The sequence below is a fragment of the Thunnus maccoyii genome, chromosome 12, assembly GCF_910596095.1.
Source record: "Thunnus maccoyii chromosome 12, fThuMac1.1, whole genome shotgun sequence".
Classification (NCBI taxonomy): domain Eukaryota; kingdom Metazoa; phylum Chordata; class Actinopteri; order Scombriformes; family Scombridae; genus Thunnus; species Thunnus maccoyii.
This window is the reverse complement of record NC_056544.1, coordinates 14,638,692-14,659,225: the sequence shown is the minus strand read 5'-3', so window position 1 is coordinate 14,659,225 and position 20,534 is coordinate 14,638,692. Positions and strand designations below refer to the sequence as shown.

The window sequence follows — 20,534 nt, the reverse complement described above, 5'->3', positions numbered from 1 at the left end:
GTTGTTTAATTTCACCCTGAAGAGGAAGGCGGTCTGAACATCCTGATGCAGTCAAGGCCAGTCATCATTTCCTCCCCTCATCTCACTTCAGGTTTTACAAACAGTGGCAGTTGTTCCGTTTGGTTTTTTACTGATACAGAGGCAGGAGATTAGTCTGTATCTTGCCGGAGATGATCCTGCTTAGGATGCACTAAGATTCATCTGAGTATCTGAATTTGGGTGAGTTGCAAAAGTTGTTCTTTGTTCATGAGAGACTGCTACCTATAGACCTTAGAGACAAGCCTAAAGAGATAAACAAGGTGGGAGGGCAGCACCAACATCTTTATCCGTAGCATATTCTCATTTTTTGTTACTATAATAGCATGTGCTTAATTTTAAAGCATTATCTGAATGGAAGTTATTCTCTACTGTCACGTAATGTTAACCATGCATCACAGGTGTCCAGAGTTTGGCTGTTGACGACTTTGGTGTTTCATTCTACCTTTTATCCTCCATAGGGGGCAGCACTGAGACCAAAGCTCACCTGTTCAGCTGTTAAGATGAGATCCTCACCAACTGTTGTGACATGGTGCACCCTCAGGTTAGTCCAACTGCAACAATGTAGATAATAAATGAATAATAATAATATCATTATTAGGTGTATATGTGTATATATATATATATATATATATATATATATATATATATATATATATATATATATATAGATAGATAGATAGATAGATAGATAGATAGATAGATAGATAGATATATTTAACAGCACTCCTATCTGATGATATCTCATGATCATTTGAAGTTATTTTGACTGTATAGCTATGTATATGTATATATGTATGTACTGTGTGTATGTACTATATGTATGTATATCCTTACATTAGAAAACGCAGAAGGAATGTAGGAGTTTATATAGAAAGCTTTTAGCTTTTGTCGTAACTTCTATAATATTTTGTCAAGATCTTTGTGTTTTCTCTTTTTAAAATCCCCTCATCTGCAATATTCTGTATACATGTCACTGAGTGCTTTGATACTGAAAATTGTTTAAAAAATGTTAACATTTACAAGTTAAATCTCACAATGTTTGATGGAATTTACATGCCCATTACCCTGGGGACAAACACATTTCTTGCTTGTTTACTCAGATATTCCTCACATCTGCATGCCTTCCATTATGTAAACACTGTAAAAAACTGACCTCCTATATACACGGACACACAGACACACAGACTGAATGGAGTATTAGTTATAAGCCCATTACAAGAGCAACTAACGTGCAGCAATTTAACAAGTGGAATTGCCTTTTTTTTTTCTAATTAAGATTTAATTTTCATGAATAAAATGTTTTCCTCACATCTTGTGCGGTTTGTATCAGATTGGCAGAAAACCAGGGTAATGAAGTAACCAGCAAGCATATTAGTCTTTTTATCACATTAACTGTGTGACCAAAAGACATCCAGTGGCTGGGGCTAAATGAGACTACAGTTAATCTGTTACCGCTGTTACATTCACAGGTGGATCCTTGTCCTGGTCATCTTTGTGCAGCAGCTCAATGCAGTAAGATTTTGCTTTTTAACTCTTCATACACAAGTTAACATAATATACTACAATGACAGCCTTTAAATCTAAAAACTTTGTAATTAATCATTTCAATAGTTAAATTGCAAAAATATACTACAAATGAAGTCATATACATACAGTATGACGATGTTGTATTGTTGAGAATAATCAGTATTATCAGATATATACAGCAGTCATATACTGCAATCAAAATTGTATCTAATCTTTCCACGAATATTACAAAAAAGAGAAGTGTATACTCTTTTTGTTCTAGATTTTATTTTAGATAAACTACAAATTATTTGAAATGCCACAGCACACAGTAGGCTATTATACACTGATAAAGACTAGGAAGAGCACACAAATTATACCTTTTGCTTCAGAACAGATTTTAAGACTATGTTTAAATAATTTAGTGAACTGGGGTCTCAGTAGATTAAACACACTTCTAAAGTGCACTGAGTGAAAAACTGCGCCTGCCGTGCAGTACTATAGTACTGGCATGAACATGAATTTTCTTAAAATGTTCAATTTTACTACTTCCGTTGTTTTTTGTCAACAAATTACTGTGGTACATTTTGTAATGGACTGTATTATACTGAGAGATGTTTCCAATATTTTGTCGCCTCATTTACAAATGAAGTAGAAATTACAACCACCTTACAATATGCTCAGAGTTACCGGTTTACTACAGTATGCATATTTGTACAAACTAATATAACCCAATACATCAGTATATAGTGGTGCTTATTGCATTCAATTTTTGTTGATAATATTTTAAAAGTGTTAATTCAAATTTTCCCCTCAATGATTTAAAAGGAGGTGGACAAAATATTAGAATATAATACAGTCTAATGAAACACTGACAAAATCACTGGCAGCCTCAAAACTTTGAATCAATCCTTCTGTGACATGTGCTGAACAAGAGGTTTCACTATGTAAAGTTACATAGTTAACTTCATTTTGTGTAAACACTGCTGATGTTGCTGCAGTAGCCAAAAATGTGGTTTAGACTTCTCATAAACAGCAATATATCAACTTAACAGCAAAGGTAGCCCTGACCCTGATGCTCTCAATGTACGTCATGTCACTTTGTGCATGTTTTCTATATGTCTGTGTGCTCTTGTTTGTATAAACATGCCTTATCTTGTCCCAAACACGATCGATCACGTCAAAAGCAGAAGGTCTACACATAGTGTTGGCTCAGCATTTCCCATTAAAATTCCTCAATGTACTTAAAGCACCTGGAAACTGTATATGTTGCTCGCTAAGTGTTTATAGTATTTGTCCTAGGTTAACACCTGTGCAGGACTGCTTGCTGTTCTTATTGGAACATACTGTATTTAAGAACTGTATTCTATAGCTAGAACAATAAATTGGCCAGGCTGATAAATTGGTTGAGTTGGTTTATTATAGATACCTCTATCGGTTGATAAGTAAGGCTAGTTGATGAGTAACAAGAAATTGCAGTACAAAAATGCCAAAATACTGTTTGTGAAAGGTGTATGTGTAGTATATTGTAGTCACTATTAATACAGTTCGTCCAATAGAAAGCAACAAGTTTATTTTTTAAATTGCAAAATATCCTGCTCAGAACTGGAGTTAAAATTCTTAAAAAATCAGAAACATTTGTGGAATGCCTGTTGGAAAAAAATACAATTGGCCGATATATCCTTAAAGATCCACGTACATAACACTGTATACTGTAGTATGTATTTCTAGTATCCAACTGTATAAACAGTTAGCTGGATACTTTAAATATTGCCTGGATACATTAATAAGATGGAAATAGAGCTACATGTTCTCAACAAACAAGCTAAAATTTGTGTTAGAGCATAGTTTGCACTGTTTAAATGAGCTCACTAAATGTGCAAAGACAATATTATTACCAACAAATAAAGAACTAATTCTGCTAACAAACTAGTAGCTCCTATCAATAGCTATCTATATAATTCACATTCAACGCTAGAAATAAAGCAAGCAGCTTTACATTGCATTTATCATTAGGTTAGCTAACGCAAATTTAGCACAATACAGTATTGCTCTTTACTCCTGTTGGTATTAGCTAAACCCCTGGCTCTGCTGATTGTCCAATAACTTTAGCATGTAGCTTTACAACCATAATCAGGCAGAGCAGCTTAGTTTTGATGAAGGGATTCTAAGAGCAATACTGAAAAACAAAAGTGAAGTATGATAGCTTACATAAAAGAGGCACAACAGAGCTAGCATAACATAATTTTACAGTAGTTGTATTAGTGTTACTTCCAAGGCCAACTAATGGTAATAGATTCTGGTAGTTTATCTTTGACCAAAATTAAACCATCATACAGTGTTAGAGCACCTTCTGAAAGTAGTTTAACTTTTGAAAATATTGAATCATTTGCTTGGCTTTTAAATTTTTTTCAAAAGAGCGCTATCCTTAGCTCGTTAGTAAGTTAACATGTTTTGATATGCAAATGATAACAAGGACAGGCATTTAACGCTATTATTTAATCTATTAATGCATGATACCATCAGCCATACAGACGTACATATGGGCAAGACCTTACAGTTAGAATAAGTAGTCAAATTGTCAAATTTGATATGACAGTGATGATATGGACTCAAGGGGTTGCCAAAGTCCTCAAGTTTCAAATTCTGCTGGAGTTGGAAATAGCTTAATTCTAATTGCAATTTAACTGCTAAGCATGTAGCAATAGAGGCCTGCCAATGTTTTCACTACTCACTTTGAGCTCAATTTGGCTAATAAATCCAAGTTCACAATGTTTTGTTTTTTTTCTGACCTGTGGAGAGATACCCATGAATGTTTGGACCAAAAGAGAAAGTGGGACAGACAGACATCAACAGATGTGCGACTGAACTCAATTTCACCAGCATAAACTTATCCAAATATTTAGGGTGCTTTGAGAAAAACATCATCCAGTGTTTGTGACACAGACATCTCAGCAATGTAAAACTCCCAGGAAACACACACACAAACACACATACACACAGATTGGTGAGGATTCTTGGCATCTAGAGGTGTAGAGTCACAGAAATGCAGGATCTCAAAGCGTGTGAGTGAGCTTTTATTCTCATCAAGGTCGGAACACTCGTTATTTATCTAAGTCTATGTGTGAACACTGACTTGTTTAAAGTTTTCTAATCAGGGCCATCCAGTCTCCCCAGGGAAATGTGTTCAAGTCCAAGGCTAACTCTCAAAGCTGAACATATCCAAGACTGGCAGATTTCCCCAAATCACAACCATGATGTGCCTGATGATGTCCTCTGACCAATTACTGTCATATGCTTTAATAAGACATACACACACAACCTCAGTCAGTCTCCATCTCTCTCTAGTAGTCTGAGATTGAGGCCTATGGTTTGTCTCTGTTTGTTGTTCCAGGGGCGGATTGAAGGCCCATGTCAAGGTAGAGACTGCTCTGTATGTAGGTGTCTTCCGTCCAAAGGTGCACGGGTATGAACTCTTTCTTCTCATATTATGTATTGGCAATCTATCCTTAATTGTTCTCTCAATATTAAGGTTGAAATCCTGAATTTTAAATTGATTTTTTCTTGATTAAAAAGATATTTAACTAAATGAACGAAACGAAAATGTTTAGTTTGTACTTTTTTTGTTCCCTGTCTTAGTCATGAATGCCTAGCAAGACCAGTAGCAGAAAATAAACTAATAAAATAAATAATAGAAAATAAAATATAATAATTAACCAGAAATAAATAGAGAATAACGTCATAGATATTGCACATGCTAGCCTTATCTAATTAATTGCTATTACATGAAAACATATTTATGTGGTGCAACATTATTATAAATATATCTTAATGATCCTTAAAAAAAAAGTTCCTAAATCTAAAAGTGTCACTCAGAACCACAGTCTAAGTGTTATGTTTTTTATTTTATTTCTTTCTTTTTTTTTACATTACTTTTCTCTTTGCAGGGGGCTCCAGGTAAGCCAGGAAAGCAAGGACCCAAGGGACCAATGGGACAAATTGGATATGAAGGGCTTTCTGGAGAGAAAGGCAGGATGGGAGAATATGGATCACCTGGCCCAGTCGGGCCCAGAGGAGAGCGCGTCAGTTTGCATGTTCACATGCATGTTTTATATGTGTGTGTGTATGTGTGTGTGTGTGTGTGTTGTGTCTGAAACAGAGAAAGAAAGAGACACAGAAAGCAAGGCAGATACTGTTTACAAATGCAACTGATAATCACAATAGGTCTGCATTATTGAAGTCACTCAAAATAATGTTGTGCTAGTGAGAGAGAAAATGAAAGGGGTGAGAGTGTACAATGCACAAAATCCTATTTTTTACATTTCAGGGCAAGACTGGTGCTCCTGGTTTTCATGGTAATAATGGCTTGTCGGTGAGTAAACCACTGTTGTTTTTTCTTAATCTACAAATCAGAAAAACATATACAGTACAATTCACACTGACTACAATAATCCCTTAGAGGTGAGAAACCCTCTGAGGGAATTGCAGCAACTTCCCAGACCCTGTACAGCTCAAAATGTGGAGTGGTCTCACTTATTTTTTCATAATCTCTCAAAATAAATTTAGGATATGCATTTGATAATAATATCTGAAACTCCTCCATTTGTAAATATGTCATGTAGCATTCACTGCTCCACATTACTGTAGATCAGTGGTAGGCAAATAGCAGCCCAAGTTTTAATTTTCATTGTTTACATTAAAATCTTTACATAATTTTTCACAAATCTATTGTAGAAGGTTCATGAAATCCCAATATATATATATTTGAGCTTGTTACATGTAATACTGCCCACAGACAGTGAGAGGCATTGATACCATGATTGCAGCATGCTATTTGGACAGTGCAAGGTGCTGAAATTAAGTCTAATTAACATACCAGAAATTAATTTTTGATGTTTGAATTCCAATACAGTTTTAATTCCACAACTTTAACCTATTCGACCAGAATAGATTTGTTCTTCAAAAATACATACAGGTGGCAGTCTAACAGAAATGGTATGCTGATGCCATTTTTTTTTCTAAGGAAACACCAGCAGTACTTTCAATCAATCATAAATGAAGCAGGAGCCGGATATAGCCAATAAAGTACATCTCTTGCCTCAAAGTGCAACACAGAACATGTACTTGTGTATAAGTCGTTTTTAGTCAAATGTGCCTCACTTACTAATGGGAAAAATGACATACTCCTAAACAGTATTATCAATCAATTTTATGCTGCTATGAATTAAAAGAAATAAACACAACATATAGGCCTGCATGTCTACCTGGAAAACCTGGAAAAAAAACTGTCCAATGATTGAACCTATGCTGACCCCTGCTGTAGATGGTGCAGTGATTTGAAGCATGTGTCTGGTGTGCCTTCTAGTGGACATATCATGGAATACTGTAGATCTGGGCCTGGTTCTCTTCATTGCCTAATAATGCAGCTGCCTTTCATTGCTGAAGTGTTTGTGATTAATAAGAACTCAAGTTGTTCATCTTAATCCCTATATAATTATGAAATGTTCTAGATGAAATATTTGCCTGAAGCTCGGAATGCTGTAAAAAATATTTTTTAAATAATTCTCAAAGTCAAGAGTCAGGGAACCCATAATTGACTTTCAATACACTGCAATTATAATTCACCACCATAACTGTATTATATTATTCAGGGTCACCCTGGAGCAGGTGGTGAGCCTGGTTTGCCTGGATTGGATGGCTGTAATGGGACAAGGGGTCTACTAGGAATCCCCGGTATTCATGGTTCGGATGGTTTTGATGGGCCGCCGGTGAGTAGAGCAGCCACTGTTCTGATCTTTCTTTCATCATTTAGTCAGGAATCAGACCTTCAGATGTCCCTCACCAGCCTTTGGATTAAATTTAAGGGTTCTGACAGTGTTATGCTGCAAGGTAAAGTACACGGGAATCTTAACCATACCTTAACCATACAGGAGTTTGAATATGCAGATATTTAAGTGATATTCAATTAAATAAACATTGGAAGTGAATGTTCAAAAATGTCGTCAGTGAATGTAATCCAAGGTTTTGTCAAAGTGTCCAAAGTATTATATGATATGATGACAGATAAATATAAAATATCAGCTCTTTCATTCAATCATTCAATTAAGTATTATTTATAATGTGTCTGATGTCAGCACTTGTTTCTACTTGTCAGGGATCACCTGGACCTAAAGGAATTAAGGGAGAACCTCTGTACATCTTTCTAGGACATACTGTAAGTTCATTTACATCAGAGTAGATCAGATAATGATGGTTTGTACCTCACCAAGGTCAAAACCTCTTTCTTTCCCATAGTTCCATAATTATTTGCAATTTACCATGGCTGTAAATATTCTCATCATTCTCATCTTCCTTTAATTTTATCTTATAGGGGGACCCCGGTTTAGATGGAGAACGTGGTCTACCTGTATGTTTTCTGTTCTTATTTTGACACTAAAGCAATATTCCTCAGTAGTATTCTGCTCACAAATGAAGCAGAGATTAAATGCTTTAAATGTTACACTCTCTGCTTGTAGTTGACCTAACGTCATGTTTAGTCTCATTAACATATAATTGTGTGTAATTGTTTAGTTTAATTATTTGTTTGTTTGTTTGTTTGTTTATTCATTGTCTTGTTTTGTTCTGTTGTAACCCAGGGAAGAAAAGGAGACACAGGGCCTAAAGGCTTCACTGGCCCTACTGGACCATCTGGACGTGAGGTGAAAAAATATTTTCTTTCCTTTTGTATAGGTTAGAATTATAACAAGACAGCATATTATTGTATAATACTGTACATGCTCAGTATGCAGCAATATATTAGACCACTAATATTCATGATCTCTATGATGAGAGGAAATGCAGTGCTCTATCTGTGAAAGAGTATATTTGTACTTGTGATTCAATTTAGGGCTTGAAAGGAGCTAAAGGTGTAAGAGGACCACCAGTGAGTTACCTGCTTTAATTCTTCACCAGTGCATGTTGTAGTAGAAAATCCTCACTTACATGCTCACATAGATTCACACAAACACAAAACCATACTAAACAGTTTTGTTTGTCGTGTAGGGCGACCCTGGAAGATCACTGCCAGGCATTGAGGGTGACGATGTAAGAAACCATTTTGGTCTTTGACAACTGTGCACTGAAGTTTTGCCTTGTGGTATGAATGCATCCAACTTATAACCCCAGCAAATGTCTTTACCCTTTTAATTTCATAATTTCAGGGGGAGCAAGGCCCACCTGGCCTACAAGGACCAGAGGAAGTCATAGAATTTCCTCCACAGATTCTCCCACCCGCTGGTCACAAGGTGAAGGCAAAGCCCAAATTTGTATTTGTGGTCTTATCTAGACCTGTATTAAAGGGAATCCAACTTGATTCTTGTCTTTAAGGTTTTATGGTAATTCATTTAATGATTTTAATCAATCTAAACAATATCATCCTGTGTCAGTACATTCTAATCTAAAAGTTGCAAATCAAAATCTACTCTCTCCATGCAGTATTTTTACAATTATTTTCTTTTGTGTGTCTCAGGGAGAACAAGGTCTTCCTGGACCATGTGGACCAAAGGGCATAAGTGTGAGTTTTATCCTGTATGTTAGGTTTTGCCTGTTCAGAGGGAAAGAGAAAGGTATTTTGATTTACTTTTTTACCTTAACAGGGTGCGAGCAGAGACTACAATGGAATTAAAGGGGAGCAAGGGATTCTTGGTTTTCCTGGAATTCGGGTAGGTGACTTTAATCACACTGCACCAGACTTTTAAACAAACATATACCTACACACATAGACATATATATACAATATTCTTCAGTTCATTGTTTCCATTTCTAGGGTACCCCAGGGTTTCCTGGTAGAGATGGACCAACAGGACCTGAGGTACAACTGTCACATGATGAAGTCTTCCCTATGCTACTATACTTAGATATTTTAAGTAAAATACTTTGATATATTTTCAGGGTGTCCATGGAGAGAAAGGACTTCCAGGTCTCATCGGAAGACCTGGACTAAAGGTGAGCTCTGTACAACTTTGAGCAAAAGAAAGCTTTCATCAATTTTCTCTAAAAATAGTCCATAATAGTGAAAGCATTGAGGGCTACTGGGCAGGAAACTTAAAGAAGAGAAGGTTCTGGTGACACTCAGTTTGATATTGATAACATGGATGCATAGTATTCAGCAGGACAGATTATCCTTGTCTTTGTTCCTCTTACAAGTAGAAATGCACTAGTATAGGAAGAAAGTAAAGAAAAAAAATCATTCCTTGTCTGGTGGTTGTTCAGTGGGATGGTCACTTTTTTTAGACCAGTTCAGTGATGCTTGCTCATTCTTCTCATTTTAAAAAATATTATGTAAATCCCTCTGTGTCTCTCATTGCAACCAACAGGGTTACCAAGGAGATCCAGGTCTCCCAGGTCCCCCTGGATATCTTAATGAGAATGGTCTTGTGAGAGGTGAGACCATAGCAGTAACTATACTCTCCTGCACTGGTTGTGCTACATGTGGCCACATGTAGCACCATCCTATGCAAATTATTTTGTTTAAAATTTAATAATGAAATATTTCAAGATTGTAAACTGGTCCAAAAGTTTACAATTTTGGTGTTATTGTCGAAGATTTGGTTATTACTACAGTATATTGACAAAACAATGTTCTGATTACCGCAGATGTCAATCCTATATGACCATTCTAGGATTAAAAGGAAGTGGTGAAATGTTTTTAATTTCAAGATGTGGTCAGCTTGAATAATGTCATTTACAACATATTCAAAAAAGCACCAAATTGTATGACCTATATAGACTTCTTAAACCAGCCTTCTCTACTGTCCATTGATATTTTCTAAGCAGTTGTATTTTCACCAAAATATGGATAAATATACTTTCGGAGACCATCACTTTAAACACTGTTTTATTTGAAATTAGTGTTAATTTGTAAATTCTCATACACTTCTGTTAAGTTATTAAATAACCATAGTTACTGTATGACAATAATCAAGCATCTCTGAATTTCAAAATCTCAGTTCTGTGTCTGTCTCAGGTGCTAAAGGTGAACGCGGGAAACCTGGAACATCTGGGCCACCAGGTGACCCCGGGTATATGGGCTTGCCTGGACCCTCTGGCTCACCAGGATTACCAATACAAGGTTAAAGTTAAGCCTTTGTCTCTGGTCCTTATCTTTCAGGTTACGCCTGAATTTATGCACTGTATACTTGACCCAATGTATACTATTCTTTCTTTGTTTCACATCAATGGTCTGGTTTTTAAACTGTTGAGGCTACCTTATCAAAATTTTCATATCGCCTCTCATACCTTTCTAGGGGAGCTGGGTCTGCCTGGTCCTCGAGGGCCCCTCGGCCCTAAAGGCCTAAAAGGAGAGCCAGGAATATATAACAACTTTGTAATCGATCCACTTCGAGGACCAAAGGGAACTAAAGGACAACGCGGACATACAGGTGTCAGAGGCCCCCCTGGTCGTCCAGGTACTGTACATCTGTACTTAGAAATAACACCCGAGTTTCTTATATGTGTCAGTTAATCTCACAAATACAAATTCATTATTTGAATAATTGCTAAATTTGTCATGTGTTTTTGTGCATAATTATTTGAATGTAACATTACACATTTTACCTTCTGGTGTGTGTGTGTGTGTGTGTGTGTGTGTGTGTGTGTGTGTGTGTGTGTGTGTGTGTGTGTGTGTGTTTGTGTGTGTGTGTGCACATGATATTGCATACTTAATGGGATCCAATTAGGGTGTGGAGGTGAGTTTTCAAATACTACTAATAAAAGTCTGCTCATTTTAATGCTCAATTTTGCCATCAATCAACTTGTGGAAATGTTTAACTTACATGTATGGTAATCGATATTTGTGGCTGGCTGAACCAACAGATTACTACTGTGAGCCTGGGTATCCAGGGGACCCTGGTGACCCCGGACCTATAGGATCTGCTGGAAACAAAGGGCTCAGAGGAATAAAAGGTGTTTTTTTGTGCATTTGTTAATCCCACAAGCAAAGATTGTGCTCTTCTCTCTGTGCTCACTGACCTTCAGAATCTAAACATCCTGTGGGAATACACTGCAACTGATCTCAGCTCAACTCAGGCCCTTTGTGTTTGTATGTGTGTGTGTGTGTGTGTGTGTGTGTGTGTGTGTGTGTGTGTGTGTGTGTGTGTGTGCGTGTGTGCGTGCATGCGTGTGTGTGTGTGTGTGTGTGTGTGTGTGTGCATGTATGTGTGAGAAAGACCAAAACAGATTTGTCATACACTTTTGACATCTCTTTCTACCATAGGTTGTCCAGGGGAATGTCAATGTGGATCTGGTGGGGGCCCCATAGGCCCCCCTGGTACACCTGGTTATCCAGGACCTCCAGGGTTACCTGGAACTCAAGGACTGAAGGGGGACCCAGGAGTGGAAGGAGACGAGGGTCCAAGAGGACCACAGGTGAAGACAGGACTCTAACTACATACAATAAATCGGTTCATTGTTATAGCCACAGAAACATAGATTTGTATTTTACATTGGGTTTTTCTTGCAGGGATTTCAAGGACTTGCTGGTGTAAAAGGACAGAAGGGTCAGAAAGGGGACTCTTTTGTGATAGGAGTTAAAGGTGAGCATCTGTTAAACTGCACTATGCACAGTATTATTATACAAAGAAAGTTTTGTCTTGTAGGTATTTGAAATGCTAGGAAATCTCTGTTCTATAGAGTTGATAATGGGATAATTCTAGGTGAAGATATAATTCAATTCAAGTTCATATTCAGTTTTCTTTAAGTGCAATAACTTACAGTAATAAATTACAGTACACTGTGTTCTGCACATCCCATTCAAAAAGGTTTATATTAAGATGCATTATTTGTCTGTTGGTAACTTTGGGCTCTTTGGCAAATAAAAAACAAAGATCTTTATTTCATACATGACAATAACCAGGGTTATTAAATGTTTACAGTCTAACATGTACAGATTCTTTTTATTTACTGAAAGGTGCCAAGGGTAACCAAGGAGACCCTGGACATTCTGGTTCTCATGGAGCACAAGGGAAGCCAGGACTGGATGGCTACCCTGGCTCTGCAGGAGACCCTGGACCACCAGTGAGTGTGCTCTACATTTACTGTAAATGAAATATTTTTCATGAAACAGATGGTATGATTATTAAATTGTACCTGATAAATTATACTGTGCCTGTTAAAAATGTTCTACTTTGATCTACCCTGCTGTTGCAGGGTGCTGGATATGCAGGATTACCTGGTCCCAGAGGTAGCCCTGGTGATCCTGGACCCAAAGGGATTCCGGGGTTTGCGGGCCCCCCAGGTCCTGGTTTTCCAGGCTCCAAGGGGCTGACTGGATTTAAAGGAAATCAGGGACATCCTGGCCTTCCAGGAATTCCTGGACCACCAGGTCCTCCAGGTTAGAGACTGTGTTCAATTCAGATTTTTCCCACATTAAACCAGATGTCACTAGCTCAAAAAACACATTGTCTCTGTGTCACCAGGTGAAGTTGACCAATGCTGTCATGAGGTTGAGATTGGACCACCTGGTCCTAAGGGTGAGCCAGGTTCACCAGGTAAGTCTTACAGGTGTTACACATTTCAGACACAACTCAGTTGCATTTGACCATTTGGTGAAAAGCTCCATCTCACTGCTGTTTTCCAACAATATCCAAGTTAAATAGAATGGGCACTACAATCACTGTTTAAAAGTGATGTATTTGTAAGTTATTAGCTCAAATTTGATGGCAGAATTTGTTGGACATACTACATCAACTTTCATTTTTATTTGGTTCAATGTAGGGAGTCCAGGTGATCCAGGAAGAAATGGTCTCCCAGGAAACTCAGGATCCCCAGGCCCTAAAGGCATAAAAGGAGATAATGGCGGGACTGGAAGAAGTGGACCGCCAGGTAGTGGCCCCATAAGGTGTTATTATATATTATATATAAGGTGTAAATTTTAAAACTTTTTTTCACTGTAGGACCCAGATTGACGCTTTTGGATCATCAATCATCCACATTTAGTAGAGTTGTTTGCATGCTTATAGGCTTCTCTTATTTGTAACAGGACCTCAGGGTTTAATTGGAGATCCAGGTGATGCTGGTCCTGATGGAATTTCCCGGGAAGGCCCTCCAGGCCATCCTGGTAAACCAGGACCCAAAGGCAAGAAGGGTTCCCAAGGAGATGTCTTCACTGACCAACCAGGTGCTCCTGGCCCACCTGGCCGCCCTGGGGCTGTGGGGTGGAAGGGATTTCCTGGCATTCCTGGAACCCCTGGGCTTCCAGGTGAGTGTCATTTACCAACCAAACCTCACAGTGTTTTATGATTTAAGTAATATGGCCAGTATCACAAAAAACAGAATTACAATGTACTTCCCATTCTTTACTGTGCATTGGAATTGATTGACCATTGGTGCTTTGGGTTGAATCTTACATCATAATGGAATCACAGGTGTACAAGGCCAACCTGGACAACCAGGCCATAAAGGAGAACAAGGAGTCAGTGGTGACCCTGGTGCCACTGGTCCCCCAGGCCCACCCTGCACTTTGTGTGACACAAGAGAGTATTTTGGCCCTCCAGGACCTCCAGGAAACCCTGGACTGAAGGGGGTACCAGGTGAGCTTACAGCAGCAGAAAGTAGAATTATGGAGGTGATGCTGTCACTCTAAATGTCCCTTAAAACTGTCAAGATTAATTCCAGAGTGCATTCATGCATATTTTTCATGGAGCCACCCTCTCACAGATGAATTCCTTTAATTCAACTTCATGATGTTGCATAGGCAACCCTGGTCAGAAGGGTATGAGGGGAGATATAGGTCCACCTGGCCATGGATGGAAGGGTCAACAAGGTTTACCTGGCCGTCCTGGTGTGCCAGGGCCAGCTGGACCAAGAGGCACCACTGGCCCCCCAGGAGATCCTGGGAGTGATGGCTGGCCAGGACAGAAAGGTGAACCAATAGTTTCCCTCGATAAGAAACCCTTATCACTGTCAAACTACCTGTCTCACTGTCACTATCAAAAGCTTTACATTTCCAATCAGTTGAATGAACTATACCCCTCACAAAAGATTGTGCATCAGATATAGAAAGGCTACTTTATTCTTTCCCTAAGGCGAAAGGGGGTACCCTGGCAGGGCTGGGGCCCCAGGTTTTCCAGGTTATCCTGGACCTCCAGGACCCAGAGGGAAACAGGGGGAGAGAGGCTTTGATGGTCGCCCAGGTTGCATAGGAGACTCAGGATCGCCTGGTAATAAAGGTAAATGTCTCTGTATATACCATGTGTTTGAAACATAGCAGAAATAAGATATTTACAGTTCAATTGGCCTTGACCAGGTGGTACATAATAGTTTGGAAACAGCAAGTCTCTATACAGCTGCAGGTACAGTAGTGGCTAGTGGAGACTAAATAAGGATGAATGTGGAAAGAAAATGTGTGACAACATGTTTTCTGATGTCTGTGTACTTAATGAATCAGACTTGCAAGCATTTCATCTAAACTCTGTGGTCCATTCAGGGTTACCTGGTCCCCCAGGATTACCAGGACCAACAGACATGAATGTAATAAAAGGTTCACAAGGACCACCTGGGAGAAACGGGCGACCAGGCCAAAATGGACTTCCAGGCAATGGATCTGTTTCTTAACTCAAATATTTATTTAAAACAAGATTGTTTTTTGAATTTCAAGTCTCTTCAATACAAAGACATACTAAAGATTTACTGCGTATACTTTTATTTGCTTTTTCCCTTGCAGGCTCAAAGGGCTCAAAAGGAGTGCCAGGCGATACAGGGTATAATGGATTGCCTGGTCCACCAGGGTTAAAGGGGAGTGCTGGTGTTCCAGGCAGGACAGGAATACCAGGACCTCCTGGTTATACTGGAATTAAAGGTTTCCCTGGTCCAAGGGGATATCCTGGGCATGGTGGAGATCTGGTATACAATGAACCTCATTTATTATCTTCACATTTCAGAGGCAGCTGTATGAGTCTTTGCACCATGTTCAATATCTGTCCTATCAAAGACAGAAAAATAGCTGAGTCACTTAGGAAAAAAACTATAATAAAAACACTAATTGTGTGACAGACAGCATATAATTTCTGATAATTCCAACAGACTTGACTGTACATCATTTATTATATGTAAGATTTATAAATGATGTTAAATAGTTTGAATGTGTGGATGTTGATATACAGGGTGATCCAGGGCTTAGAGGACATCTGGGAATCCCAGGGCTACCAGGATTTCCAGGTGCCAAAGGTGAGTCAAAAGAGAGGTTAAGTTTTATACTTTTAAGAGATATTAATCCAAGCAGCACAAAAAAGAAATAATTAATTAAGTATATATAACAACAGGATTTCATACCTGTGTCATTTATTTGGACTGAATTTAATGAAACCTGTCCAAACCTGTTCCAGGTGAGAAAGGTGAATCTTTTGGACCACCAGGTCGACCTGGACCCAAAGGACTTCCAGGGGAGAAAGGACACAGTGGTAAGTTTAGAATATGCTATACTGAGCAGAAGATCTACTACAAATGATGAGGAGGGACTCTGAGAAAAATCTCTCAACTTGTCTTGAAAGAGGTTTGTCAGTTTCCTAGACTATATATAGGGAGTTGAAATATATCTGGAAATCTATATTCACAAAATGATTTTATATAAATAGTAAAAACACTTTCCTTCACCCTATCCCAGGCAATGCTTTTGACATTTTAGAGTAACATCCCATCAACCCACTTAAGCTTCTCTCATTCATTGCTTTTCTCTTCCCTCCAGCACCAAGAGGGAATCCAGGAGATCCAGGTGATCCTGGCCCCAGGGGAATCCCAGGACAACCTGGACAACCAGGCACCCCTGGAGAACAGGGAAGAAAAGGTGGACCAGGTAATTTCCAGTGAAGATTTGTATCAGTGAACTAATGTGCTGCAGATGTTGTAAATAAAGTGAAAGAACATTGCATCTGTAACCAGGATAGTTTGTCTGTACATGATGTAAATCTCTGCTGTAGCTTTTTGCCAATGTGTTTTCTGAATACATATTGGTTTGAGCTCTTTTATGTGTGTGTGCCTCTACAGGTCTCCCTGGGCCTCATGGTCCATTAGGTCGTCCAGGTTTTCCAGGTGTGAAAGGTGATAGTGGAGGTCAGGGACCACCTGGCTCACCTGGCCCATATGGACCTCCAGGTACTAACACAAGGTCCATTGTCTCTCCCATCATTAAATGAACAGTACAGCTGCAGTAAGTCTCCATTATGTCATTTGTATTGGTTTGTATTGGCTATCACCTGGCTTGAATTCTGTGTCAAAATGGGTTTTGAAATGTAGCTGCAAAGAAAAAAGTAAAATTAAAATTTAAAAGTAAAATTTCAGAAGACTCATGGAGAAAGGTAAAACATCTTGGTTATGTACTGAAGGGAAAGTGCCTTTGAATGCTGAAGACACCCAACGACATTATTCTTATATTGTATTGTGATCTTATATTAGGGCTCCCTGGACCCCCAGGTCTGGATGGACTGGATGGTCTTATAGGTCCAAAAGGGATGAAAGGAGCAAGTGGTAAGAGGGATAAAAAAGTTTAGCAACTATTTTTCTTTGCACATCTTTCATGGTGTGTTTGTTATATTAAATTTTTGTTGATTGTAGTTATTTACGTAAATAATACTAAAAAGTGGAATACCATCACTTAAATGTACTCATCCATACATTTCAAGGCAAAGATATCCCTGGCCCTCCAGGACCAGTTGGTTTTCCTGGAGTCAAAGGTCGTAAGGGCAACCCAGGGCTTCCAGGAGTCATTTTGCACGGATCAAAAGGCCTGAGGGGCCCGAGGGGCCCGCCTGGCAACAAAGGTATCATAACTATTATCATAAGTAGTACCTCTACTGCACCTGTCTATAATGGTGGGGGGACAATACACATTCAAAGACCTTTGATTCATAAACTGGATTTGCTTTTACCATAATTTTTTCTTAAAAATATAGTTGAAGTGAAAAGACAAACATTTTAAGTTTTAATTTATATTTTGAATGTAGTTTAGCTCACACTGACATACAATTAACAAAACATATAATTTAGCTGAGTAGATTTCTTCTCACAGTACCCACAGAAGTCAAATTTTTTTTTTTTAATTTTCATATTATGCTGATGTTCAGTAAGATTCTCTTATTTTACTGTTCCACTCCTCTATATATTCGAGAGATAGACACGAAAGAGATACAAAACATTTCTTTATTTCCTCCCTCAGGTCTCCCAGGTGAACCTGGATTCCCTGGAATAGAATGTTTCCCGCCTTTGCGTGGACCGTGCGGAGATACAGGATCAGAAGGACATCCGGGACCCCCAGGTGTGTATGTGTTAATTTTCATCTGTTTGTCTGTATATGTCTGTACATGATTCCATTTCTTTATGGCCACATTTTGGAATGAACAGTGTGTGGATTTTGTGCACATGTTCATGTTTAGCTATGGGTATGTGTGCCTTTATATCCATCATTCCACATCTGGGATGTTGTATTGGGTTTTTAGGTCCTCCTGGGAGGCAAGGATCTCCAGGCAGCAGCATGCCCTGCAAAGGAGACCTAGGACCACCTGGTCCACCTGGGTTACCAGGCTGTAAAGGAGATAGGGGCCCTCCAGGACCTCCTGGTACTCAGACCTGCCACGGATTTGTAGGACCAAAGGGTACATTACAGTCCAGTCAGCCACCATTAGTAATTCCACCATTGTCATCCACTTGAATGCACTCTAAATGTTGCTGCACTTTTACAGGTGAGAGGGGTCTGCCTGGTCCCATAGGTCCTCAAGGACCAAGAGGTCAGAAAGGTGACCCTGGGCCCTGGGGTCGCAAAGGAGCAACTGGCCCACCTGGAGACATTGGTCAGTGGCAATGTAGCTATGAGACATCATGAATTTGTTTTTCTATTTTGTGTTTTGCCTATATTGGACTGTTAACAGTGGAAATTGACAGGACACATGGAGGGAGGGAGGCAAGTGACATGACACCAAGGTCTCTGGTGGACCTGTACTTAGGACATCTGTTCCGATATAAGTCCCTATATTTCTTTTTTGTTTTATTTCACATTTATCGATTTAGAATTAATTCTAATTTATGAACACTTCTGATGATGTTGTGGTATATGTACTGTATGTCTGGTAATGAATGTGTCATGTCTTTATCCAGGTGCTAAGGGTGCCCGTGGTGATTGTGTCAAGGGAGGGTTCAACGGGAGAGCTCCCAAAGGATTACCAGGACCACCTGGTAACCTAGGACCCATGGGATTCAATGGCGATGAGGGTCCTCCTGGGACTCCAGGATATAAAGGCATGAGAGATTAATATATTCTCTGTGTATGTATATGTATATGTGTACACTTTCTGGTACTTTAAAAAAAAATCATCCTCCGCTTGTCTGTTTGTATCTGTGTGTGTCTGTGTGTTCCAGGACAGAAGGGTCCTGTAGGTCCTATGGGCCCGCCTGGCACACCAGGTCCTCCTGGTCGTGATGGTCCTGTTGGAGATGCAGGAGATGTTGGCCAGAAAGGATTTACCGGACCTCAAGGTGAATAAAACACAGTCATCTGACAATTCCAATGTTTGTACTATTTAATCTAGTGTAAGGATTGTTAAAATGAAAGACATCTTCATTACGACTAAATAGTTATTCACACAAGTCAAGATATGAAATGATTACAGCCTCCAAAGAAATACTTAATTTAATCTGTCCTGTATTTCTCTTCCTTGTACATATCCCTCTTCCATTTCACCTCCTTGCTCCCTGTTCCACCTCGACACCCTCTAGGTATCTCAGGTCTACCTGGTGATCCAGGTGAGCCAGGCTGTAGGGGGGCATTGAGGTCAGGCTTCCTGTTGGTTATCCACAGCCAGTCAGTTCAGGTGCCACAGTGCCCTGACGGCAGCAGTCAGCTTTGGGTGGGCTACAGTCTGGTCTATCTGGAGGGACAAGAGAAGGCTCATACACAAGACTTGGGTAAGTGTCTGCATAAAGTGATACTTTTGTTGGTTTCTTTAAATGAGTTTATCCTAACATGTTTTGCTTTTACCTTATTTCTGTTCTTTTACCTCCTATCCCTGTAGGCCAGGCTGGATCTTGCCTGTCTGTATTTTCCACCATGCCTTTCTCGTACTGCAACAAAGCTGCCTGTCACTACTCTAGTCGCAACGACAAATCCTATTGGCTCTCCACCACTGCTCCCATACCTATGATGCCACTCTTTGACCAGGAGATTAGTTCCCACATCAGCCGCTGTGTGGTGTGTGAGACAGTTTCGCCTGCAGTGGCTTTTCACAGCCAGGATCAAAAAGTCCCTTTATGCCCACCTGGCTGGAGGAGTCTGTGGACAGGATACTCTTTCCTCCTGGTGAGTTTGATAAAGAGCTTAAGTATGTGTGTGAAATAATGCTATCAATTCCTTTAATGGTGACTAGCTGCCTTCCTGTCTTCAGCATACAGGAGCAGGTGATGAGGGTGGTGGCCAGTCTCTGACCTCTTCTGGTAGCTGCCTTAAAGACTTCCGAACTCACCCCTTCATAGAGTGCCAGGGTGCGCGGGGTTCCTGTCACTACTTTGCCAACCTCTACAGTTTTTGGCTGACTACTGTTAGTCAGACAGATCAGTTTATCACCCCGAGACATAGCACCATCAAAGCAGTCGACAAACAGCGACGCAAGGCTAGTCAGTGTCATGTCTGCCTCAGACAACAGTAAAGGACCCCACCTTAGTTTTATTATTTTGTAATTGTTTCCTTTTTTTAAAACCCAATTCTGTGTACCACTCAGGGTTATAACTAGATCATATATGGTGATATATTACTTAAAAAGTGTGTTTTTTGCAATTTGTACACATTTACATTTATCTGAACCTTTTTATTTTACCATGTTGTTGTCACTGTATCTTTTTGCTGTCATTAATTTGAATCTGGTGCTATTTCCAATGACAAAAAATGTTTGATAATTGATCGTCTTGATGCTGTATCTTGTGATTTTGTATTCTTCCACTTCTTGTGACAAGTGGCGAAATCCTAACTGAAT

The 20,534-nt window shown here is 39.3% G+C and overlaps 1 protein-coding gene across 2 annotated transcripts; it reads left to right on the top strand.

Moving 5' to 3' along the window:
• Positions 1-108: 108 nt before the first annotated feature.
• Positions 109-20,470, top strand: LOC121907904 (collagen alpha-4(IV) chain-like). 2 transcript variants are annotated; one of them, XM_042427411.1, is made up of 48 exons: positions 109-219; positions 498-580; positions 1,509-1,551; positions 4,940-5,011; positions 5,493-5,627; positions 5,873-5,917; positions 7,197-7,313; positions 7,700-7,759; positions 7,916-7,951; positions 8,181-8,243; positions 8,432-8,467; positions 8,587-8,628; positions 8,745-8,828; positions 9,053-9,097; positions 9,180-9,245; positions 9,350-9,394; positions 9,475-9,528; positions 9,900-9,966; positions 10,550-10,654; positions 10,830-10,991; positions 11,262-11,270; positions 11,398-11,487; positions 11,798-11,949; positions 12,044-12,116; positions 12,491-12,597; positions 12,730-12,913; positions 12,999-13,070; positions 13,297-13,404; positions 13,562-13,780; positions 13,947-14,111; positions 14,276-14,443; positions 14,607-14,750; positions 15,008-15,115; positions 15,245-15,423; positions 15,684-15,747; positions 15,906-15,980; positions 16,265-16,372; positions 16,564-16,671; positions 16,972-17,043; positions 17,199-17,336; positions 17,732-17,830; positions 18,012-18,167; positions 18,255-18,362; positions 18,667-18,807; positions 18,928-19,044; positions 19,285-19,473; positions 19,581-19,864; positions 19,950-20,470. In XM_042427411.1, exons 2-48 carry the CDS (start codon positions 540-542, stop codon positions 20,208-20,210), a joined length of 5,016 nt encoding a protein of 1,671 aa, XP_042283345.1. In that variant the 5' UTR covers positions 109-219; positions 498-539; the 3' UTR covers positions 20,211-20,470. The 2 variants fall into 2 exon arrangements, with proteins under 2 accessions (XP_042283345.1, XP_042283346.1); XM_042427412.1 differs by lacking the exon at positions 11,262-11,270.
• Positions 20,471-20,534: the final 64 nt, after the last annotated feature.

Excerpts from the sequence above, each read along its gene's own strand:
- LOC121907904 (XM_042427411.1), top strand. The coding sequence starts at position 540 with ATGAGATCCTCACCAACTGTTGTGACATGGTGCACCCTCAG. Across the intron at positions 10,655-10,829 it reads ACCAGGATTACCAATACAAG|GGGAGCTGGGTCTGCCTGGT; the intron begins GTTAAAGTTAAG and ends ATACCTTTCTAG. Across the intron at positions 16,373-16,563 it reads GGGAAGAAAAGGTGGACCAG|GTCTCCCTGGGCCTCATGGT; the intron begins GTAATTTCCAGT and ends GTGCCTCTACAG.